We start from the raw sequence: 26,192 nt of genomic DNA, 5'->3' as shown, positions 1-26,192 counted from the left end.
GCTATAACTAGGAACAAAATCCTTAAAGGACAAATCCTATATTCTTTTAGGACAGAATTCTACAACTGAATCCAGGTGTAGAACTCTGCACCCTCACAGGGCACAACTGTAGGGAGGGGGAGTTTTCAGCACTATGACTTTAGATTTTGTCAGACTGTTTTTTACAGCTTAGGAAATATTTACTTTTTTTGAAAGACTGAATGCAAAAAATAAAACAGTATTGCCTTGATCTCTGGGAACTAAATATAGGTAGGTGCTATGCAAGCTTCCACTTCCCCATAGCTATGTCTGGAAATACAAATTTTAACAAGATATGCACAATTCTTGGCTTCTCTTGGACAGAAATATGTGCAAACTAAATATACAATCAACATGGGTGAATCTCTAAAGGTTTGGTTCTATTTGGAGAGGCATCCAAAAATTCAGACACTTTAATATTATCATTACCTCAGGTACTGTCTACTTATTGCTGAAGTAGAAGTCATATGAAAATAACTTAGCTAATGGTGTTTTGGCAATTCAGCTTCTGATATCAACAGGAAGAACATAGTGCAAATGCAAACACAAATAAAAGGAACCAAAATAGAAACTTTATATTCACTTTCCGAAATAAATAAATGGAGCACTTTAAAGTTGGGGTGAAAGGTTCTGCTGTTATGTCAGCTTGTTCACTCAACTCCAATTAGGTTAAATGCACCAAACATGTTGCCACTTGTGATCAGAGTCATGATTTAAACTCATGCTTCCAGAATAAAGGCTACTAAAGTAACTATCTTTGGTCATGTAGGTCCCCATTACTACATCCCTGCTGCCCATCCTGTAAATACAAAACGGTATGTAAATCAGTAGGACTTCAGGACCACAGGTTGAAGGAAGCATCTGACTTTTTGATCTCAAGGAGTTTGGGGAACCATCTGCAACTTATCTTTTATCTGCAAAACATTTGAAAAGTTTCTTGTTTTCATTCTACATTGTTTTTTCCAAAGCCTCCAGCCATTTTGTTACTGTATTCTTAACAATTTCTTGTCATACCACACTGTTCAAATTATATAAAACATTTCTTGTCATACCACACTTTTCAAATTATTCCCTAATAGTTGCGTATTGGATTACAAGAAAAACATTTTCAGGGAAATTAAACACCACTATTAACAATAAATTGGACTTCATTACATTTTCATAAACCTTGATTTATGATGATTATCAAATTATAGTTTCATTGCTGTGGGTGTAAACGTTTTCTTCCTGGATTATTATTGGATTCCTCCCACCCCTCTATGTCCTTTCAAAGAACAGTATGGTTAGTAAATATATAGGTGCATAATAAACTGCTTGTTTCTTTTGTACATATTAAATTGATAGATTACTATTAAGAATATAAAATGCCCACTAGTTTAATTATTTTAATTAATTTAGGGATAGCATTTCTTTGAACAGAATCTTGTGCTATCCATTTGAATGCTACAAACTATAATGCATGCATGTGTTATAAAAGAATGGTTCAATCACTTCTACTCCAAAAAGTCAAACACCCTGGTCTCTTGCATGCTCCATTTTGTGAGTACACTGCAGCTGTCAAAAAGAGTGACCTTAATATTTAAAACAAAATATCCCTCCCCATCCACAACTTCTCCAAAAGAAGTCTGATCTATTTCCATATGCTCTTTTGTTACAAAGGGTAGCTAAATAAATGTATTAAAAATCCCATTGACATATTAGGCAGTTGAAAATACTTCAAGCACAAAAGTCATGATGCTCTTGAATCTGTAATGGCATCTCTCATGAGGCATAAAGGCACAGATCCTCAAAAAGTATTTCAGTGACTATCAATGCCAGTTAGGCATCTAAGTACTTTTGAGGCTCTGGGTCTAAAAGCCTTCAACTCCTATTTAATACATTGGTAACTGAGAGCTCCGCAACTGCCAGGAGGTTCTCAGCATCTATCAGATTGGGCCCGAAGGTAACATTCAGAACCAGATCACTTCCACCATTTGCTTTTTCCTTTTATTGTTGTTTTAGCTAACAATTAACCATCAAATACAGAGAAATATAGAGTATGGGGACTTTCAAATGGGCACTTTCAAAGTAATAGTTTGAGCATCAAAGAGGCCTGATGCTGCAGACATTAATGCAAATATCCTTAGCAATGATTAGTCCCAATGGAATCAATAGGATTACTCACATGAGTGGGTTTGGAAGAATGGGTCTTGAGAGTGGAGGAGGAGGAAAAAATGGCATATGAATGCAGCCCCTGGAGAACATTTTACAATGAGTTCTTTTTCTTTTCTTGAGCATAAAAATGAGCATCAAAAGAGGTGAAATTATGAGGTAAGCCCCCAATAATTAATTTCAGGGCTTTGTTAGCAACAGAGAGAAGAAGTTTGAAGAGTGGAAGAGCATGGATTGAGTTGCAGACCTTTTCCCAGTTCTTTTCTTTTTCTTAACTGTTTATATTTGACCAGTTATAGAAAGAAGGATATATGAATTTGTAGGCTTAGAACAAACATCTATGTTGTAATTTATTTTTGCTTTTTCTAAGTGACATGCCAGTGTAATTTACTTCAGAGCCTTGCACTGCTCTTAATAGTGGACAAAACTCTTGTTGACCTCAATGAAAATTGGTCATATGGACAGAGATTGATAAAGAGACCATATTTCAGCAAAGCACTTAAGCACATGGTTAACTTTAAGCATGTGATTAAGACTATCTCCATTCATCCAAGAATTTAAGCAGGTGCTTGACTTTGTTGGGACTTAAGCACATGCTTAAGTACTTTGCTATGTATAGATGGACTAAGTACATGCTTAATTTATAATATGTAAATCAAACTGTATGTGCCAGGCCGTGATCAAAAGATTGTTGCAGTCAAGGATCATCACCTATTAACTTCAGTGGGCTTTGGACCAGGGTCTGAGAGTGAAAGTGCATTAAGAATATACCTAAAGATGTTCATAGCCCTTATTGTTCAGTATGCTTTTTCTACTTGCGGAAAGACTATGTTAGAGCAATATACAGCTTATTTCACTGTCCATACTGGAATAAGCTATATTGTTATAGCCGTGTTCACACCAGGGTTATTTTTGCTCCTTTAAGTGTGCTGATCTAATTAGTGCAGCAAAGCATTCCAGTATAGACAAACCTGAAACTACATAAATTAAGTTAATTAAGACACTTAGAATTAACAATTTGACTTTATCTTCCCTGATTATGCTAGCCTCTTGTAGCAATATTCCCATTGTTTTCTGATTGTAGACAATTTCTTCCTTAGGTTAATTGATTTTATCTTTAAAATTATACATGATGGGTCTGATCCTCAGTTTGTGTAAATTGGTCTAGATCCATTAATTTCATGGGACCCATCTCTGATTTTCACCAATAGAGGATCAAGGTTTCTATTTCCTTCTTTTTCTTCATACATATAATTATTTTTAAAAAATACTGTCCTCCAACCCGAAAAAAAATTCTGCCTGGCAGGTTGAATTCCATTCAATAACACTAAGTTTTTCTTTTTAAATAAATAAGTTTAATAAAATAAAATAAAAGATTCCTCTCTAGCATCAGGGCATGCAAAGTTTTGAATGGCTAGTTCTGTGTGTGCTCCACTGCCATGTCATACCATGCACATGCACAAACACATGGAAAGATAAGGGAAAGGAAGTTCATCAGCAAAGTGAAATATTTCTTTCTGTGCTGTGTGTTAGAGAACCTTAGCCCAGAACCTCACTGGGTGAACTCTGGGCCCCAATAAAGTCACTAGGAGTTTTGCAATTGATTTCAGTGAGGCCAGGATTTCACCAAGAAGCCCACATCATGCCCAGATCTCAGTATCTAGAGTACTTCCAAGCAGATTCTCTGCAAGGAATAAAGGCCACATAGTGTCACCTCACTCACAGTGCCATACCACTGAAAACTAAACTATTCAATGACCCATTTCATTTTGGTCTCTGTTCCGTGTCTGTCAGAATACAATGTATCAAGGACTTCCATAAGTCACCTTGAAAAGGTTTCGTAGAGCTTACAAATGGCACCTTTTCAAAACAATTCAACTTAGGAAAGACCATATTATTCTAATGCCTTGATTTGGTTTTGCTACTATTTTTTATTTTTGTATAATAATTTGTACTCTGTTCTGAAAGTGCTATAAGAATGCTTAGCTTCCACATTGTTGAGACTGGAGAATTTTTGTTCTTCATAGTCTAGTTATTCTACATATGGACACTTTGTAATAGTTAAGTGGAAAAGTTTTATTTAGGCTGATGAGATATGTTGATTGTCCAGGGATTGGATCTTTGGATCTTCTTATATTTTTGTTTGTCATATTTTAAAGGCAATTTTGTAAATTATTTTGTGAATTTGTTTAATAAAATATTAAATAAAAATAAATTAAAAATGAATAAACTAAAAAAAACCTACTAAAACAAATGTCCTTTCAAATTGTGGTGCATTGTACAGATAAAAAGATAAAAGCAATCTCTCATTCTGTATAAGAATTTGAGAACAGCCGTACTGTGTCAAACCAATGGTCCAGCTAGCCCAGTCTTCTGAGAGTGGCCAATGCCAGGTGCTTCAGAGGGAATGACCAGCACAGACAATCATTGAGCAATCCATCCCCTGTCATCCCTTCCCAGCTTCTGGTAATCAAAGGCTAGGGAGACCCACAACATGGAGTTGCATCCCTGACCATCCTGGCTAATAGCCATTGATGGACCTATCTGCCGTGAACTTATCTTGTTCTTTTTTGAGCCCTGTTATAACTTTTGCCTTCACAACATCCCCTGGCAATGACATCCACAATTTGTGCATTGTGTGAAGAAGTACTTCCTTACATTTGTGTTAAACCTGCTGCCTATTAATTGCATTGAGTGACCCTTGGATCTTGTGTTATGTGAAGGAGTAAATAGTACTTCCTTACTCACTTTCTCCATACCATTCATGGTTTTATAGACTTCTGTCATATCCTCCCTTAGTCATCTCTTTTCCAAGATGAAAAAATCCTGATCTTTTTAATCTCTCCTGATATGGAAGCTGTTCCATACCCCTAATCATTTTTGTTGTCCTTCTCTGTACCTTTTCCAATTCTTATATATATTGAGATGGGGTGGCAATAACTACATACAGTATTCAAGGTGTGGGCATAACATAGATTTACATAGTGGCTTTATGAAAGTTTCTGTCTTATTCCATATCCTTTTCTGAATGGTTCCTAAAATTCTGTTGGCTTTCTTGACTGCTGCTGCACATTGAGCAGATGCTTTCAGAAAACTATCTACAATGACTACAAGATCTCTTTTTTGAGTGGTAACAGCTAATTCAGATCTCCATCATTTTGTATGTATAGCTGGGATTACGTTTTCCAATGTCCATTACTTTGCATTTATCAACATTGTATTTCATCTGCCATTTTGTAGCCCAGTCACCCAGTTTTGTGATATCCCTTTGTAACTCTTTGTAGTCTGCTTTAGATTAACTATTTTGAGTAACTTTGTATCATCTGCAAATTTTGCCACCTCACTGTTTACCCCATTTTCCAGATCATTTATGAATATGTTGAACAGCACTGGACCCAGTACAGAACCATGGGGGACACAACTATTTACCCACCCTCTATTCTGAAAACTGACCATTTATTCTTACTCTTGTTTCCTGTCTGTTAGCCAATTTCTGGTATATAAGAGGACCCTACCTCTTATCCCATGACTGGTTATGTTGCTTAAAAGCCTTTGGTGAGGGACTTTGTATCCACTGGATTACCCTTGTCTACACGTTTGTTGACCCCCTGCCCCTCAGAGAATTCTGATGGATTGGTGAGGCATGCTTTTCCTTTACATGCCTCTTCCTTACTATAGTTTCAACTAATTTGCCTGCTTCTGAAGTTATGCTTACTGGCCTGTAATTGCCAGGATCGCCTCGGGAGCCTTTTTTTAAAAAAATGGTGTTACTGTAGGTATCCTCTAATCATCTGGTACAGAAGCCAATTTAAAGATTGGTTACATACCATATTTAGTAATTTTGTAATTTCATGTTTGAGTTCTTTCAGAACTCTTGGATGAATACCTTCTGGTCCTGGAGACTTATTACTGTTTCATTTATCAATTTGTTCCAAAATCTCCTCAATTGTCAACTCAGTCTGGAACAGTTCCTGAGATTTGTCACCTAGGAAGAATGACTCAGGTGTGGGAATCTTGCTCACATCCTCTCCAATGAGGACTGATGCAAAGAATTCATTTAGCTTCTCTGCAATGGCCTTATCTTCCATGAGTGTTCCTTTAGCATCTTGAATACCCAGTGGCCCCCTGATTGTTTAGAAGTTTCCTGCTTTTGATGTCCTTTAACTTTTTTTTTCTATTAGTTTTTGAGTCTTTGGCTAGTTGCTCTTAAAATTATTTTTTGCCCTTCCTATTTCCTTTTACAATTGACTGGCCAGAGTTTATGCTCCTTTCTATTTTCCTCAATATGAGTTAACTTCCAATTTTTAAAGGAGGGGTTTTTGCCTCTAATTGCTTTGTTTACTTTGTTGTTTAGTTACTTTGTTGGTCTCCAGGACCAGAAGGTGTTCATCCAAGAGTTCTGAAAGAACTCAAACATGAAATTACAAAATTAATAAATATGGTATGTAACCAATCTTTAAATGGGCTTCTGTACCAGATGATTTGAGGATACCTACAGTAACACCATTTTTTTAAAAAAAGGCACCCGAGGCGATCCTGGCAATTACAGGCCAGTAAGGATGGCACATTTTTTGTCCTCTTATTATGTTTTTTTTTTAAGTTTCCATGTAGATTGCAGGCATTTCACTTTTGTGACTTACCTTTTAATTTCCATTTAATTAGCTCCCTCATTTTTGTTTAGTTTCCCCTTTCAGAAGCTAAATGTGGTGTTTCCCACACACAAGAATGTTAACTATAATTATATTATGGTTACTGTTACCAAGCGGTTCATCTATAGTCACCTCTTGGACCAGATTCTGTGCTCTTCTTAGGACTAAATCAAGAATTGCCTCTTCTCTTGTGGGTTCCAGGGCTAGCTGCTCCAAGAAGCAGTCATTTGTGGTATCAAGAAATTTTATCTCTGCATCCCTTCCTGAAATTACCTGTACCCAGTAAATGTGAAGGAGTACTTGTGGCACCTTAGAGACTAACCAGTTTATCTGAGCTACAGGTCACTTCATCGGATGCATTCAGTGTACCTCATGAATGCTCAAATAAATTGGTTAGTCTCTTAGGTGCCACAAGTACTCCTTTTCTTTTTGCGAATACAGACTAACACGGCTGCTACTCTGAAACCAATGTGGGGATAGTTGAAATCCTCCATTATTATTGAGTGTTCTATTTTTATAGCCTCTCGAATCTCCTACAGCAATTCACAATCACCATCACCATCCTGGTCAGGTGGTCGGCAGTATATCCCTACCGCTATATTCTTATTATTCAAGCATGGCATTTCTATCCATAGAGATTCTGTGGTAGAGTTTGATTCATTTAAGATTTTTACTATATTTGACTCAATGCTTTCTTTCACATATAGTGCCAATCCCCAACTGGCATGACCGACTATGTCATTCCTACATATTTTGTACCCTGGCATTACTGTGTCCGATTGATTATCATCATTTCACTAAGTTTCTGTGACGCTTATTAAATCAATATCCTAATTTACTATCAGGCACTCAAGTTCACCCATCTTAGTATTTAGACTTGTAACATTTGTATGTAAAACTAAATCACATGAGTACTCCCATTACCATAAAGTTCCTTATGAGAGTAAGAGAGAAAAGTTACTTACATAGTTAAGTGTTGCACAACCCCAATGATCAGATTTCACACTTGTTACAGAGTTGGAAGAATAATGACAATTTACACCTGTAGAAAAAATATTTGTTAATACAAAAATTGTTCAACTGGAACAACCCGGGCCCACACTCTACTCCGGGTTCCAGCCCAGGGCCCTGTGGAATGCAGCTGTCTAGAGTGCCTCCTGGAACAGCTGTACGACAGCCACAACTCCCTGGGCTACCTCCCCATGGCCTCCTCCCAACACCTTCTTTATCCTCACCATAGGACCTTCCTCCTGGTGTCTGATAATGCTTGTACTCCTCAGTCCTCCAACAGTCCACGTTCTCACTCTCAGCTCCTAGTGCCTCTTGCTCCCAACTCCTCACATGCACACCACAATCTAAAGTGAGCTTCTTTTTAAACCTAGGTGCCCTGATTAGCCTGCCTGATTCTAACAGCTTCGTGTTTGGCTGCAGGTGTTCTAATCAGCCTGTCTGTCTTAATTGTCTCCAGAAGGTTTCTGATTGTTCTGAAACCTTCCCTGTTGGGAAACGGAACGTCCTTTGCTTGCTCCTCAGCTATCCGCTTTCTGTTCTTTCCTAAAGCCCCCTGGCCTGGATTTTTCTTACTTTTTGAACCTGCCTTAGTCCCCCCCGACCGGGCCAGACGCTTTTTGCTTTGTTTTGATTTTTTGTTATTTTTTTTCTTCTTGCCGTTTACGTGCTGGTCAGCCTTCAGCTTGCCACCAGCACCCGCCCCCCCCACGCTTGCTTTCGGGCGCAGCTATTTGCCTCAGCTGAGCCCCCCGGAGGAGCAGGGGGAAGATTGCCGATTTTGCTGTCCGGAGGGGGGAGTGGAAACCCCCAGACCCAACCGTTTTCCTGGCAGCTCGGATTTTACAACATTCTCAGCATGCCGGAAGCCTTGGAACACAGCCAACACAGCTGGAGAAGAAGATTTCAGAAGACAGGAGAAACAACCCAGAGAAGCTACAAATCATCGTGAAGGGGGCCGTGAGACTGAGTAATTTTCTGAATTATACTCTCGTGGGGGAGAGTTTGACTGCGGTTACTTGCATTTGTGGCGGCACAGGGGGTGTGGCACAGAGCCCCCCCCCCCGATCCATCGGTGCCCCTAACCCCCCCACCATTACTACAACTGTCACGGCCCCCCCGCCGTCCATCCCTGCTGGCAACCTGCCATCTCCCTTCGGATCCAGCTGTTCGCTTTGAACTTTGCCTTCCGGACCGGACATAACAGCCGACAACCTGAGACTCTTTGGACAAACGTGCGTGGGTCTGCACCCCCCCCCCCGGATTGCTTATCCCACAGCTTGCCCCTATTACCGGACCCCGATTTGTTTCCCCCCCCAGTCCAACCCCTTCGGCATTCCCCCCCTGCCTGCAGCCCAGCAGGGAGGAGCGGTTACTCTGCTTCCCCCTCCCTCCTCCTCCTCCTTCCAGTGTCTCCCCATCTCTCCCTGCTCACAATGGCGGGGAATGAGAGGGGTGAGGCCCCTCCACCAAAATCAGTTGTCCCTCCCCCACCTCACCCCCTGCCCGACCCCCAAGGTCCCCCCCCACCACTATTGTTAACATATTTGCCACCCCCCTTGCTGAGGCACCGGCGGCAGGAGGCACCGGGGTGATCACTGCTGCTGCTGTGCCTACCGCCCCCCCCAGATTCTAGGAACCCCCCCCCCAGCTGGCTGGAAGGGCCAGGGCGAGAAAAATGGAAAGGGCCCCACTAAAACCACTAAGCCCTCTATGGCAGGGGCTGCCCCCACCGCTGTGGCCTCGTCATCAACCGTGGCGCCCCTCCCTGTGTTTCCCTCCACCAGCTCCGCGATTGTCCCTCCCCTGGCCCCCAGGTCGTATCCCCGGGCGGTGACGGGCTCCCCCCTGCCTGCCGCCTCGTCATCTCACCCCCACCCCGCCACCTCCGCTACCATCACCAGCGGCCGGGGCCCTTTCCCCGCCTTGACCAGGAGGCTCGGTGTCCATTGCCTCCTGGTGCCCGCCACACCCCACCCCACGTGGAGACATACGTGCAGGCCTTGGCGAAGGTGGTAGGACCCACGGCTATTGTGGCGGCCTCCAAGATGTATGGGAAGGTCGTTTTTTTCTTAGCTTCAGAGGCTGCCACCCAGGAGGCGGTAGAGAGAGGCCTGGCGGTGGGGGGGGTGTTTGTCCCCCTGGAGCCGCTAGAAGACCTGTGCGTTCGCCTTGTCCTCACCTCCGTTCCTTCCTTCTTACCCAATGTTGCCCTGTTACCCGCTCTCTCCACCCTGGGGAAACTTGTCTCTGTTATCAGCCCTCTCCCGTTGGGCTGCAAGGACCCCACCCTCCGTCATGTCCTTTTGTTCCACCGGACAGTGCAGCTTCTACCGCCGGCAGGGGCGCGTGATGTAGAGGCGCTCGAGGGGTCTTTCCTAGTCCCCTACCAGGGAGCCCGCTATCAGGTCTTTTACTCCACCGGAGAGGCCCGGTGCTACCTATGCCACTCAGCGGGGCATGTCCGCAGAGACTGCCCTTTGGCCCAGGGGGGAGGGGCACCCGAAACCCCCAAGACCCGGCAGGACATTGGCCCTGTCGCTGCCGACGCCCCTGGCTGCCCGGCACCTGAACCCAACCCTCCTCCTACTCGACCCATCGCTGCTCCCGTCCGGGCCCAAGAGATACCTTCCTTACAACGCCTGGGCGAGCAAGGGAGTTCCACCCTTGCTAGTACCAATCCAGCAGAGCCTATGGAGGAGGGTGTGGCAAGGATATTACCGGGTATAGGAGAGGGCCTGCCCCAAGGAGAAACCCCCACGCCTCATGCTGCCTCACCGCTACCCCCCCGAACCCCTGAACCATCGCCTCCGCCCCCCGACACGACCCCTGCTAACCAACCCCCAGATGACGCTATGGAGGGCTGGACCCTAGTCCAGGGGAAGCGAGGCAAGCGGAAGGCTCGAGCTCCGCTGCATCCATCCGACGCGGAAGCCCCCCGGAAGACCAGGAAAGGAGGCACTGCTATCGAGCCTCCCGCCACGGCCGCGAGCGAGATCCATCCGCCGGTGTCGGGAGGGGAAGACGGACTGGCATTGGAGGGCAGAATCCCCCCTCCACGGGAGACCCTCCCCTCCGAGACTTCTGAGGACGCCCCTTCTGCCTGGATGCTACCCGAACCCCCCGCGGACCCCGAGGCGGCCGTTAAGGCGGGCCCTAGAGGAGAGGCCCCCGGGGTGGCAGGAGTTGGCCTCTCCCCCGTGTATGTGGAGATTGAGGCCCTAGATTTGACCCCGGTCACCCAGGGAGGGGATAATTTGCTGCCGGCTGGCCTTGAGCTGGGCAGCCTTACCCCAGCCTCCCTTTCCCCATGCTCCCTCCCCCTATTTGCCTTCCCGGGTGAGCACCCTGCAGAAGGCGGTCCACCACCTGATGCCATGGCCGCTAAGACCACCATGGAGCCAGCACCTAGCATTATTGGGAGCCCCCCCCCCCTTACCCTTTAACCCTTGACTCTGCTCAGGAGGCACTTTCCTTTAGCTGCTTGCCTCCTGCACCCCAGAGCCTTACCCCTGCCCCTGCCCCCACCCCTGCCCCTGCCCAAGGTCCCTCCTCCTGCAATGTTAATGCCGCCCCTGGGGTTATTTCCTTTCTGCCTTTTGCAGACTCCCCCCAGGGAGCAGTTTTTGCATTTTCTAGTCGCGACCCATTAGGAGTGGCAATTTTTCCCCTGCCATCCCCCTCCACCCCAAGGCGTGAAATGAATTTAATAACCCCAGCCTGTCAGACGCCCCGTCGGTGGTCCGCACCCTGTCTACCTGCCTTAGCGGACCACGAGGCTGTATTAAGAGGCCCATCAGGGAATACCTCGGGAATTGAAACCCCACCCCCCCCATGAGCTGCGGCGTGCGCTACGGAAGTTCCTAGAACACACCCGTGGCACCCGCGATAGGGCACAGCTGGCTCTTCGGCTATGGGGGGACTTTGATCAACTCCTCCAGGCCACAAGGGCCCTTATAAAGGAGGGCAGGGGGCAAGGAAAGCGCGGTGCTGCGGCCTACGAGCGAGCCCGCAGCTTCCGACGCGATCTACTCACCCACGGGATGGGTCATGGGTTGCTATGCTAGGTAACTTGAGGGGGTGGCAGACCACGAGAGTCGAGGAAGCCCCCCGCTCTGGGCCCAGGCAAGCTTGAACACTTCCCTCCCCTGAAGCTAATGAGAAAACAATTGTGATTGGTTGCTGTGTTACACACTGCATATGCTGTTGTTTTGTTTTGTAAGTGTGTTATGCAAATAAAAAAAACCACCTTTTTTGCTTAAAAAAAAATTACTCTCCTGTAGCCATCCAGCCCGACCCTGTCACACTAGTTTTTGTAAACTTCCATTTGTAAATGCTCCATTGCCTACTGATGCCAGCTAATTGTTCCTTTAATAATGCAAGGTTTTTGCTTCAGTAATCTTGCCTGGATGGCCATTATACTATGATGATTCTCTGCAGGGTAAGTGTACTTTCTGATGTATATCCTGATTTTTTTCCCCATTGCTTTTCATTCTGCTATCACTGCATTGATCACTCAAACCTCTGGAGACTCTTCACTCTATATTTGCATTTTTCACTTACAATAGATTTGTCATGCATGATTACCACTGTTTTTCTAGTCTTCCTCTAATGAGGATAGCACTTGGTAATACTAATTTCTTCCTCCATCAACTGGCTGATAAATATGCATTTGTTGTGTGCCTAAAACCTCTACTGATTAGAGTTACAATTTTGGGTGTACAAGGAGGGCATTATCAAGTCTGTAATTTCAAAGGTGTTTCTGAAATTATATTTGATTTGGGATTATCTCCAAGATTCATATTATACATGCAATATAGATTTTTCACATATCATTGTCCTCATTAATCATTTGTTTCCTGTCACTGGCGGGGTCAGAGACACAACACTAAGTTTTCATTAATGACTAGTGATTTTGTATGTCTCAGTTTTGGAGTGCCCACTTGAGATACCTTAAAGGATCTTGATTTTTTGGTGGACTGATGCTGATTTAAATAGGGCTGCGAACTTTCTAATTGCACAAAACTGAACACCCTAGCTCCACCCCTTTCCCGAGGCCATACCTCTTGCTCACTGCATTCCCCCTCCCTTGGTGGCTCACTCTCCCCCACTCTCACTCACTTTCACTGGGCTGGGGTTCGCGAGGGGGTGAGGGCTCTAACTGGGGATGTGAGCTCTGGGTTGGGGTCAGAAATGAGGGTTCAGGGTTTATAAGGGGATTCCCGGCTGCGGGTTGGGGTGCGGGAGGGGGTGAGGTCTCCGTCTGGGGATGTGGGCTCTGGGGTGGGGCCAGGGTGTGGGAGGGGGCTCTAGGCTGGGGCAGGGGGTTGGAGTGTAGGAGGGGGTGAGGGCTGAGTCTGGTGGTGCAGGCTGTGGGGTGGGGCTAGGGATGAGAGGTTTGTGGTGCAGGAGAGGGCTCCAGATTGGAGCGGGCTCAGGGCTGGGACTGGGGGTTGAGAGTTGGGGTTGGGGTGCAGGCTTACCTCCATCAGCTCCCTGTCAGTGGCTCTGTGTGTGTGTGTGTGGGGGGGCTAAGGTAGGCTTCTTGCCTGTCCTGGTTCCATGCTGTGCCCCAAAAGCAGCCAGCAGCAGGTCCAGCTCCTAGGCGAAGACACAGCAGGCAGCTCTGCATGCTGCTCTCACCCACAGACACTGACCCCACAGCTCCCTGAGACGTTGGACATGTTGGACGTGTTATTTCTTGACTTTAGCAAAGCTTCTGACACGGTCTCCCACAGTATTCTTGCCAGCAAGTTAAAGAAGTATGGGCTGGATGAATGGACTATAAGGTGGATAGAAAGCTGGCTAGACTGTCAGGCTCAACGGGTAGTGATCAATGGCTCCATGTCTAGTTGGCAGCCGGTATCAAGTGGAGTACCCCAAGGGTCCGTCCTGAGGCCGGTTTTGTTCAATACCTTCATAAATGACCTGGAGGATGGTGTGGGTTGCACCCTCAGCAAGTTTGCAGATGCCACTAAACTGGGAGGAGAGGTAGATACGCTGGAGGGTAGGGATAGGATACAGAGGGACCTAGACAAATTGGAGGATTGGGCCAAAAGAAATCTTATGAGGTTCAACAAGGACAAGTGCAGAGTCCTGCACTTAGGACAGAAAAATCCAATGCACCGCTACAGACTAGGGACCAAATGGCTATGCAGCAGTTCTGCAGAAAAGGACCTAGGGGTTACAGTGGATGAGAAGCTGGATATGAGTCAACTGTGTGCCCTTGTTGCCAAGAAAGCCAATGGCATTTTGGGATTTATAAGTAGGGGCATTGCCAGCAGATCGAGGGACGTGATCGTTCCCCTCTATTTGACATTCATGAGGTCTCTTCTGGAGTACTATGTCCAGTTTTGGGCCCCACACTACAAGAAGGATGTGGAAAAATTGGAAAGAGTCCAGCGGAGGGCAACAAAAATGATTAGGGGACTGGAACACATGACTTATGAGGAGAGGCTGAGGGAACTGGGATTGTTCAGGCTGTGGAAGAGAAGAATGAGGGGGGATTTGATAGATGCTTTCAACTACCTGAAAGGGGGTTCCAAAGAGGATGGCTCTAGACTGTTTTCAGTGGTAGTAGATGACAGAACAAGGAGTAATGGTCTCAAGTGGCAGTGGGGGAGATTTAGGTTGGATATTAGAAAAAACTTTTTCACGACGAGGGTGGTGAAACAGTGGAATGCGTTACCTAGGGAGGTGGTGGAATCTCCTTCCCTGGAAGTTTTTAAGGTCAGGCTTGACAAAGCCCTGGCTGGGATGATTTAGTCAGGGATCGGTCCTGCTTTGAGCAGGGGGTTGGACTAGATGACCTCCTGAGGTCCCTTGCAACCCTGATATTCTATGATTCCTGGACCATGGGAGTTCGGAGTCAGTGGTTGGGGCAGGGGTAGTGCGTGGAGCCCCATGGCCCCCCCACCTAAGAGCCAGACCTGCTGGCCGCTTCTAGGATGCAGTGCAGAGCCAGGAGAGGTAGGGACTAGCCTGCCTTAGCTCTGCAGCACTGCCAATGGGACTTTTAACTGCCCAGTCAGCAGTACTGACCGGAGCCGCAAGGGTCCCTTTTCAACCGGGTGTTCCGGTCAAAAACCAGATCTCTGGTCACTCTAGACATACCCCCATTAGAGGATCTGGCCTACCATGCTTGGAAAAACAATAGAGGGTAAAATTGTCTTAAGTGCTATAGTGATTTGGGAGCTGAAGTCCCCTTTCAAATGTGATTTAGGCACATAGAAGCCTAAATCTAATTCAAAGTGCATTGGAGTTAGGGGTTTACCTACTTAGGATCTTTTGTAAATCCCTTATGCACCTATATGCATGTGTCATAAATATAAAGGGAAGGGTAAACCCCTTTGAAATCCCTCCTGGCCAGGGGAAAGCTCCTCTCACCTGTAAAGGGTTAAGAAGCTAAAGGTAATCTCGCTGGCACCTGACCAAAATGACCAATGAGGAGACAAGATACTTTCAAAAGCTGGGAGGAGGGAGAGAAACAAAGGGTCTGTGTGTCTGTCTATATGCTGGTCTTTGCCGGGGATAGACCAGGAATGGAGTCTTAGAACTTTTAGTAAGTAATCTAGCTAGGTATGTGTTAGATTATGATTTCCTTAAATGGCTGAGAAAAGAATTGTGCTGAATAGAATAACTATTTCTGTCTGTGTATCTTTTTTGTAACTTAAGGTTTTGCCTAGAGGCGTTCTCTATGTTTTTGAATCTAATTACCCTGTAAGATATCTACCATCCTGATTTTACAGGGGGGATTTCTTTATTTCTATTTACTTCTATTTTTATTAAAAGTCTTCTTGTAAGAAAACTGAATGCTTTTTCATTGTTCTCAGATCCAAGGGTTTGGGTCTGTGGTCACATATGCAAATTGGTGAGGCTTTTTATCCAACATTTCCCAGGAAAGGGGGGGTGCAAGTGTTGGGAGGATTGTTCATTGTTCTTAAGATCCAAGGGTCTGGGTCTGTAGTCACCTAGGCAAATTGGTGAGGCTTTTTACCAAACCTTGTCCAGGAAGTGGGGTGCAAGGTTTTGGGAAGTATTTTTGGGGGAAGGACGCGTCCAAACAGCTCTTCCCCAGTAACCAGTATTAGTTTGGTGGTGGTAGCGGCCAGTCCAAGGACAACGGGTGGAATATTTTGTACCTTGGGGAAGTTTTGACCTAAGCTGGTAAAGATAAGCTTAGGAGGTTTTTCATGCAGGTCCCCACATCTGTACCCTAGAGTTCAGAGTGGGGGAGGAACCTTGACAGCATGTTAAAGGTTTAACCATCGCCCTTTCATTTAAGTTAGCTATAAGAGACAATTAAGACCAAAACAAAGGGGTATATGAGTCTGCTCAGGTTTCAGAGTAGCAGCCTTGTTAGTCTGTATCTGCAAAAAGAAATATGGATATGAGTCTGCTCAGGAATTTGAATGACCTGGGTGGAGGGGGTTTGCAGGATATTGTTTTGGCTAAGGGTGTGTGTGTGTGTGTGAGAGAGAGAAAGAGAGAGAGAGAGAGAGAGAGAGAGAGAGAGAGAGAGAGAGATTGAGCGCACAAGGGGAGAAATGCAGAGAGAGAGAGACAGAGTGAAGAACAGAAAGCAACTACCTCCTGTTGTTTGGTCCCTCTTGTATTCAAAAAAACAAGACCTCATACATGCTTTGTAAAAAGAAACAAGATTGCATCTAAGGTAACAGACTCCATCAATTTCTCCTCCTGATCAGAACACCCTACAAGACCATGAATTTTGGCTACCAACTCACGTAGGTAACTAAATGCACTTGTAAATCTTGTCCTAAGTCACTTCTGAAAATGAGATTTAAGCTTTTAAGTCATGTAGGTATTGAAAATTTTACTCAGATTAAATAATAGGTCTTTTTCATCTCTAAGTACTGTGCTCCTATAAGCTGTGCTAACATTTTTTTCTGTTAAAACTCAAGTTTAGAAATTGAGAAATTTTGTTAGGGAAAAAAAATCATTCTGGCTGAGCCCTTAATGTTGAGTTGCTTTTTAAAAAAAACATTGCTGAGAGAGGTGAGTTTCATCTATGGCATTTTGCAAATCTTCAGAGAAAAGCCAAATAAACTACAAATTAGATATTACCTAATAATTCCTAGTATATTTCATGGCATATTTTGTGAACACTACCAGTATATGTACTAGATCTCATGAATCAACATTATAGTAAAATATAATTTTCATCCTGTTCCGCAACAGAAAATATGAAGTTTTTATCTTCCTAAATTATAGTGTTATTATTTGTTTTTTTGATTTTCAGAATGAAGAGTTTTCCTTCATTAACTCTCTTGTGTAGAGTATACAGTTTGATGGGGCTCATTTTTCAAGTTGTGATAGGGCCAAGTTTAAATTATCTGGACATCAATGAAAACTGGAATTTACCCAGGTATTTCCACCACCCCAGGATTAAAATGTTAATGTGATGACAAGATTTTATTTATTCACAAATAAATTCCACAATAATTAAATATAAAATTTTAATAAAAAGGATTTGAGTGTGTGGGGAAAAGAAGACTGTGTCATTGCAAATTTAGTTGCCCATGTTTACAGTTAGGCCTGCGGTTAAGTATTTTGATGAAATGGGAGCTAAAACAGGAAAGTAGCTTGTAGGATGTATTAGCCTAAATTTCAAGGTCATTTCTCTGCTCCTTTACCTATTTATCTCATTAGCATTTTCCATTTAAAAACAAAACAAAAAAGACAAGGCACAATCACTAAGCACTTTTATTATTTAGATGCCCTTATTAGTTAGATGCCATGTTATTAGTTTATAAAACATTCAAAGCTGACTAATCACACAAACCATCAAAGGCTGATTTTTACATCTATAATGTGTGATTTTGATTGAAACATTTTCTTTTGCTGGAGAAAGGTATGAGGGGTGTGTGTGTGTGTGTGTGTGTGTGTGTGTGTGTGTGCACGTGTGTGTGTGTTTCAGAGAGAGAAGTTAATCTGGCACAAACCTCAACTACTGTTGGCCCAGTGCAGGCTGTTGTTTCTTTGGGTCTATGAAAATTTCCTCTTCTTATTAACCAGTGTGACAAAGCTCTGTCCTTGTCTCCATGGGTCCCTTGTTTCCTGGTGGATTTTGCTCAGAGGGTCACTGTGACACTCCACATAATCCTTGTCTCTCTAGAGACAAGGGTCACAGTCTACTGAGCCATTTTGAACATAAGCCAGCGAGGGAGGTGAGGAGAAGCTATCCTCCCTTGCACAGTCTCTCTTGTCTCACAGTTTCAGTGGTTAATCGGGGGCGGGGGGCAAAGGCAGGAGCCCAGGCCCACCCTCGATTCTGGGCTCTAGCCCAGGGACCCTAATAGTATCAGCTATGGTAGCTGACCTTTTAGAAACATGATACGTACAATTTCCTGGGCTACTTCCCCACAGCAGCCCCCACTTCCTCAAGCTCCACTTCACCCTTACCTCAGGGTCTCCTTCCTTGTGCCTGATATGGTGAGTACTGCACAGTCTCTCCAACAGCACAACTTCCTCCCACAGCTCCTGACATCTGCCCTGACCTGACTAACTGGGAGGCTTTTAACTACTTTCAGCCACCCCCTGATTGGCTTCAGGTGTCCCAATCAACCTAGCATTCTCCCTGCCTTCTGGAAAGTTCTTAATTGGCCCTAGGTGTCTTAATTGACATGGAACAGCTGCCATTTAACTGGTACCAGGGATTTGTTTAGCCTGGAGCTAATATATCTATCTCCCATTACTTTTCTATAGCCATCTGTCGTTGCCCCGTCACACCAGGTAGACCAAGTGAAGTATGTAGATCAAAATTCAAAGTTGCTCGATATTGGGTCTGTCACTGCAGTGAAGAGCTCAGTGGCCCATGATATAAATAAGTTTGGGTTAAAGTATAATACCTAATTATAGTCACTCCTTAAACAAAATGTACTTGAGTCAATGGGAACTTTGACTGAGTGAGGACTGCAAGATTACTCAATCTGCCTAAGCACATTAGGTGCCTAACTCTTTTTGAAAGTCAGTGAGAGTTGGGCACCTAACTCACTTACCCTCTTCAGTCCTCATCACAAACCACCGCAACAGAGAACCAGGGGATTCCTCCTTATCTCTCCCAACTTTATAGGTAGGATGATCTTCTCTTCCCACTAGTTTGAAAGCCTCTTACATAAGATTTCCTCTAAACCAGAAAAAAACCCCACACATTGGGTACTAGAAAATAATAAAGCTATTGAAATAGGAAATCCATTTTAATTGTAGAGATAATAAAATAGCAGTATTAAAACATGAAACATACTATATAGCAGGCACATGTGTCATCTGTGCACTTATTGTACTTAGTCCTGGGCATTTATATAATTATATTTAAAATATTTAAAGAAATGAAAAATTAGATAAAATACTGTTAGGTTTTTATGCTCTTATATCAGAACTGATTATATCATCAGAATTTCCATGTATTATGACATCAATACACAGAGTTGGAGCTACAGCTTTTTAACCACCGGCAGCAACTGTAAGAGAGCCTGGGAAAGCTATAGGTTGTTCTGCTCATTTGGAACTGCATAGTGATTTTCTCTTCTGAAGAGCTTACTGTTTAATTCGTCACTCTCTGCTTACAAGCAGAACAGCAAAAAAAAAAAAAAAAAAAAAAAGCCTGCCAATTCCTCTATACTGTGCAGGTCAGGGTGTCATGGATCTTAGGAGACTGAAAAAACTTCAGGCCCTGGTGCATGTATACAGACAGGATCCAGCCTTTGTGAGGGCTAAGCAGCTAAGTTTACTGTGGAACAATGTGAAAATCATAGGAGATGATTCTTCAAAGCAATACCTCTGTAAAGAAGACAGCTGAGAAGGTGGAGGAATCATTAGAGGCAGCTGAGAGTAAGGAGAGTGACTTGGAAATTGAGGATGAAGGTGTTATTGAACCAGATCTGGATGATCCCCGAGAAATGGGAGATGAATATTTGGAAATAACAAATGAGATGATAGACCAGGCCAATGAAAAGAGGGAACATGCCTTTGCTGCCCTGGATGAAGGTGAACTTCAGAAAGCTATTGACTTGTTCACAGATGCTATCAGGCTGAATCCTCAGTTCACCCTCTTGTACGTTAACCGAGCCAGTGTCTTTGTGAAACTACAGAAGCCAAATGCTGCCATTAGAGACTGTGACAGAGCCTGTGAGCTTAACCCCAATTCAGCACAGTCTTACAAGTGGAGAGGGCAAGCACACATGCTCCTGGAGCACTGGGAGGAGGCAGCCCAGGACTTTACCTTGGCATGTCAACTGGATTACAATGAAGATACTAATGCCATGTTAAACAAGGTGCAACCAAGGGCTGGGAAGATTGCTGCACATCAGGAGCAGTATGAACAAAGACATGAGTTAAGGGAGATCCAGGAAAGGCTGGAGACGGTGAAATTGGCCTTGGAAGAGGAAGAAAGAATCCAGAGAGAGGAAAATTACTGGCAGGACATGATTAGAAAAAGTCACAGGCAGCTGACATTTTTCATAACCTTACTAGATCCAAGAGTTCTGATTGCTTTCCTGGATGTGGTCTGGAACCCAGAAAACATTTACAAATACCGTGACATACAAAAGTTAATAAAGCTTACCTGCAAAACAGGACTGAATGTGGTCAGCCAGAAATGACCTATTATTCAAATTAAAACCACAACCTGTGATGTGATGCGTGCTTTCCTTTTCTTGTTTTATTTGCTTCAATTTTATTTATAATCAGAACTCTCACTTGTGGCTTTCTGTGAGCCAAATAAAAACATTTCTGGGGGCAAATAGCAAAGTAACTCCATTCCCTTAAGCATGCATTGTTGCAATACAACAATACCTTGACTTAGGAAATGGGTTTCTATATGGGAGGGCAATCATGTAGAATAGCAACTGAGTGTACAAGACAATCATTTTAATACTCCAGTTTATAACAAAACTGGCAAAACTACGGCGGAGTTAAATAGGAGCTGATGATGACGGCGATCCATGAAGATATGACTTGAACATTTAAGCTGTTTCATTTAAGATTGAATATGTATGCACCCTATGATACTCTTTACATGAACATAAAAAGATGGCTGGAAAGGAGTTCAAATCCCTTTTTTTTTTATACCTTCATAGGGAAAGGAAGTGAGCAGGTGAGGAACTAAAAAGGGAGTGCGAAAAAAAGCAAAAAGTTGACAAACATTAGAGACTTGCCAGTTGACTCATGGGGAGAGGAGGCTCTGGGATGGCTTGATTTTGTAAAGATGAATTTTAATAGCAATATTTCATTACAGTCCTATTTCCTATTATGCCTACACTATAAAGCCAGGAAGCCCAGGATTTCATGCAATCATTTCTGCGTAACTCTTGCCTCAATCTTTTTTATATTTTGTGTTGCAAATAGCTTATAATAAAATGCAATAAGGTAAGTGCACTCATTGAATTTTATATTTGCGCCTTTTGGCACTGATCTAGCACAGCACCTTAAGCACATGCTTTACTTTAAGTATGAGAGTCCCCTCGTTGGCTTTAATTGGATGACACATGCTTAACATTTTGCCCACAATTCAGTGCTCTGCTGAACTGCTGCCTTTTGGAGGCATGATACCAAAGGATTTGCACAGTAAAAGTGAAGACCTGCATGAATTCTAATCAAGTTTTGGAGTACACTTCATAATGCTGAGTGGAAACCTGGACTCATTCAACATTAATTAGGGGTGGGGAAGGATGCAAGCTGGTGTCTTTGAGAGTCTCTGGATACCTCATGTAAGCTAGTGTTGAGCAGACATGACACGGTCAGAAGGGTTCTGTGAGAAATGGGTGGCAAGCAATCAGAGTATACCTTAAAAACTGAAATCAGCCCAAAATGAACAAGATACAATATTATACAAAATAAATGGGAGGAGGCATGGTTCTTTTGAATTTTTTATATCAGGTATGCTGGACTAGTATTGAATCATAGAATTCAAGGGAATGGAAGGGACCTCAGGAGGTCATCTAGTCCAACCCCCTGCTCAAAGCAGGGCCAATCTTTGCCCCAGATCCCTAAATGGCCCCCTCAAGGATTGAACTCACAATCCAGGGTTTAGCAGGCCAATGCTCAAACCACTGAGCTATCCCATTGAGGGAGACTCTATGCTACAGTTCAGAAAAGCTCATCTTCAGAAGATTCACAATCTGACAAAAATTATCTTAAAGGTGTTAAAGGGTCTGACTAAATTTCACTTGAGAGGGGCCTTGATTAAAAATGATCAGGTAGAGCACATTCATAGGCGATGGGAGGGAGCTGTCCATATACAACCCTAACTCCTAGTACTACAATTTCCCTACTTCAGGATGGAGAGAGCGTCAATTAATTTAGTTAAATATTTAAATGTATTTAACTGTAGTGGATGGTGCTCAAAATAAATGTCCGGGCTGAGGTGATATTTAGACACATCCTCCTCTTGAACAATACATTTCTGACTCCCTATCTCCACATACAATCATTTTTCATCTTCCAAATAAAATCAACTAACCAATTTGTGATTCTTCTCTGCACCCCAAATAGATTCTTTACTTCATCTCCCTTCTGAAAATGAGCACAGCCTCCACCTACACTGCTCCCTGCTTCATCTTTGCTGCCTTCAACAAATGCAAAGCCTCTAGCTGATGTGCTTCTCTTCCTCAACTCCTTGCCCCTCCCACCCCACTTCCGCTCTAGGCAAGCTTGGGTTAGAAACCATCAGCCCCTTCCCTCCTCCCCATGTAGTTCTTTCCCTTAAGCTGCTGGAGAGAAGAGAGCCATCTGATTCAAGTTGTTTTGTTTACGAGAATAAAGGAGGGAATTCAAATAGAGGTAACTTAGCCTCATTTGTCTTTTATTACCAAGCACTACTGATTGATAGTCAGTCCCAACATGGGTGGTGGTATGATCTCTCATTCACCTGCTATCTGGAAGAGCCTCAATTTCAAAATCAGTAGCTTCTCAGTAAAAATTTAGACACCTAAATAAGTGGACCAATTTTAAAAAGGATAGAGCACCCAGGAGAGCCCATTGACTCAAGGATAGCTCCTCAGAGCATTTTGAGAATCACTAACTCTTCCACGTTCTTTTTCCTTAATAAAAGTCAGCCTCTAAAACAGCAATAAACTGTGTTTCATGACCACTAATGGTACACAAAGCACTCACTACTACTGGTTCATAGAGAAAAGTCTGGTCAAATGATTCTGGATTCTTCTCTGTTTTCAGTTACTATATCACATTTTGGAAAAAAAAAAAAAAGTAAATGTCTTTCTAAAATTGCTTTTTCCATATATGCAATTGCTATGGTAGCCCCAAGGATTTTATAGGGAGGGGAGATTATCCATGTGATTGTTTCATAGCACAAGCCTGTCTGTGTGGGCCGGGATGCTTCTCTTTTATGAAGATGAACTAGAAAGCACTGATTCTAAAACTGATTATTACTTATGTGAATGGTTTCAGAGTAGCAGCCGTGTTAGTCTGTATTCGCAAAAAGAAAAGGAGGACTTGTGGCACCTTAGAGACTAACAAATTTATTTGAGCATAAGCTTCGTGAGCTACAGCTCACTTCATCGGATGCATTCAGTGTGAATGATACTCTAATGCCATTTTAAATATGGTGTATTCATTCATAAGAGTGGTTATGGGACAGTATATTTAACTATGTAACATTTCAAATTTGCAATGATTTTTATCAGTAGTATATTTGTAGAAATGAGAGTGTGCAGCTCTAGGGAATCCTATGAAAACATCAGAAGATTTCTGTTCTGAATTTGAAATAGATGGCTATTTCACAGTGTAATCTTGATTATCTAAATGTCAGTAGTCAGAAATTGTGTTATTCTAAAGAGTATAAAATTTCCTACTGAAAATTTATTTTATTATCCAAAATTATTATCTGTCCTCTGTTACAGTTTACACTGAATTATCAAGTGTAAACTGTATATATCTTGCCTATCTAGGGGTGAGGAAATAAAGAATCGGAAGACACAATCATCTCTCCATTAAAAAAAAAATGTACTGGACAGATGTTACTCAAAATTAAGGAAAAAGCTTCCTTCCTTGGTCGAGAACCAATCTGCTGTGTTTTGACACAGAGGTAATTAATAGTAAATATACTGTAGGGGCCTTTAATGGAAATGCTGATACAGCTTGGCTATAGTGCCTCAAATCTGGTGTTATAGTTACTACAGTTGTCATAATAAAATAATGAGAGGTAAAATATTCTATAATCACTATATGATTGTATCTATGAATCCCGTGCAGTTAAAAATGTTATATTACCTTCTATATAGCAATGCAAGATCTCATATTCTTTAAAAAAATAAAGGGATCAAACTAATCTTATTACTTATACATATAATAATAAAAGGTGATAAAATTCCAGTACAAATATAGGTGGATGTTCAGCCTCTTTCCCCTTGTGCTTTCCTATAATATATGTAGTTCAGTGAATGCATGCCTGGTGATTAAATAGATAAAAAAAAATTTCTGGGTTCAGATGACGTCATCAGAACTTTTATGACATAACCAGAGCTGTAATAGAGAATGACACCTTCAGAAAACTACCACAGACGTATTTGCAAACTGCGGTATAAAGACCACAGTCAGAAGGGAATATATAAGTCTAGTTTGTTCCTCCTTGGTGAAGTCTCACATTCAGTTAGTAGTTAAGCAACTGCTACAGTTTTTACCTTTTCCTTCTGACCCATCACAGTGTGTGTTGCCCAGCTTCCTTCCGGCCAAGGCACCATGGATCCAAAAAAAATTAATGAACTTCAGGCCTTGGTGGATCTTTACAGACAGGATCCAACTCTTTTGAGGGCCAAGCAATTGAGTTTCCTGCGGGACTCTATAGACAGCATGGGAGATACCATATTATGTTCAGTGAAACATGCCTCTGCAAAGAAGACATTAAAGGAGCAAGGGAAACAACCAGAAGCTGCTGAGAGTGAGGAGAGTGACTTGGAAATTGAGGATGAAGGTGTTATTGAACCAGATCTGGATGATCCCCAAGAAATGGGAGATGAATATTTGGAAATAACAAATGAGATGATAGACCAGGCCAATGAAAAGAGGGAACATGCCTTTGCTGCCCTGGATGAAGGTGAACTTCAGAAAGCTATTGACTTGTTCACAGATGCTATCAGGTTGAATCCTCAGTTCACCCTCTTGTACGTTAACCGAGCCAGTGTCTTTGTGAAACTACAGAAGCCAAATGCTGCCATTAGAGACTGTGACAGAGCCTGTGAGCTTAACCCCAATTCAGCACAGTCTTACAAGTGGAGAGGGCAAGCACACATGCTTCTGGGGCATTGGGAGGAGGCAGCCCAAGACTTTACCTTGTCATGTCAACTGGAATACGATGAAGATACCAATGCCATGCTAAAGAATGCACAACCGAGGGCTGAAAAGATTGTTAACCATCGGCAGAAGTATGAGCGTAAGCGTGAATTAAAGGCACTCCATGAGATGCTGGAAAGGGTAAAATTGGCCTTGGAAGAGCAAGAGAGAACCCAGGAAGAGGAAAGTACCTGGCAATGGATGATTAGAATCTGGAGGAAGTACTTTGACTTTTTTACAACCATTCTGGATCCAAGGATTATAATAGCATGGGCGGATGTGACCTGGAACCCAGATAACATTTACAAATACCGGAGCGACCGCAAGTTCATGAAGTTCATTGGCCAGTATGACTGAACTCTGAGGTCAACCATAAATGGCCTTTTCATTCAAATAAATTTAAGGCTTACGGTAAAACGTGATTTTTCCTTTGTAATGTCTCTTTAAGGCAAGGGCTATATATAGTTTTTTTACCAGTATAGTTATTTCACTTAAGGGTGTGATTTTATTTTTAAACCAAACACTTCTATCAGTACATCCCCTACCGCGGATGTAGTAGGCTTGACAGAATTTGATTTTCTTAGAATTTCAATAGATGATATTCATGTTTATTTTTAAGCATTTTTCTTACTTTAAATTATTTAAATTTTGGTGGGAATTATGGGGCTCAGACAATTATTAATGACAGACATTGAGTTTCAAAAAAGTTAAAGCCTTATTACCATTAACACACTGATTGTCTATCAAATGTAAAAAAATACAAAGTAAATACCCTTAAATCAAACTCTAAATTATAAAGCATTGTTCTTACTTTGCCTATATGTACATTTCTATGATTATCAATTGACATATTTTTTCATCTGTGTGTGTGCAAGCTGAAATCAATTTTTACCAACACATTAATAAAAATCTTATCCTCTGAAGCCTAAATAGAAAAGTACTTTATATTAGTATAGCTTATTCCTTTTCCTGTTTTGGAATAGCTATACTGGTAGACAGGGCCTTTGCAATTTTCAAAAGTGCACAGTATTGGCCTAATTGCACTCCCATTTAAGTCAG

At 42.8% G+C, this 26,192-nt stretch overlaps 1 protein-coding gene and 1 pseudogene across 1 annotated transcript; both read left to right on the top strand.

Annotated features, from left to right (window-relative positions):
• Window positions 1-19,485: 19,485 nt before the first annotated feature.
• LOC140906144 (putative protein FAM10A4) lies at window positions 19,486-20,446 on the top strand (annotated as a pseudogene).
• A 4,096-nt stretch (window positions 20,447-24,542) lies between these two features.
• Window positions 24,543-25,490, top strand: LOC140905988 (putative protein FAM10A4). Its single transcript, XM_073329475.1, has one exon. It carries the CDS (start codon window positions 24,543-24,545, stop codon window positions 25,488-25,490), a length of 948 nt encoding a protein of 315 aa, XP_073185576.1.
• The last annotated feature ends 702 nt before the right edge of the window (window positions 25,491-26,192 follow it).

This window comes from Lepidochelys kempii, chromosome 2, assembly GCF_965140285.1.
Source record: "Lepidochelys kempii isolate rLepKem1 chromosome 2, rLepKem1.hap1, whole genome shotgun sequence".
Classification (NCBI taxonomy): domain Eukaryota; kingdom Metazoa; phylum Chordata; order Testudines; family Cheloniidae; genus Lepidochelys; species Lepidochelys kempii.
This window is presented reverse-complemented; position numbering and strand designations above follow the sequence as displayed.

Excerpts from the sequence above, each read along its gene's own strand:
- LOC140905988 (XM_073329475.1), top strand. The coding sequence starts at position 24,543 with ATGGATCCAAAAAAAATTAATGAACTTCAGGCCTTGGTGGATCTTTAC.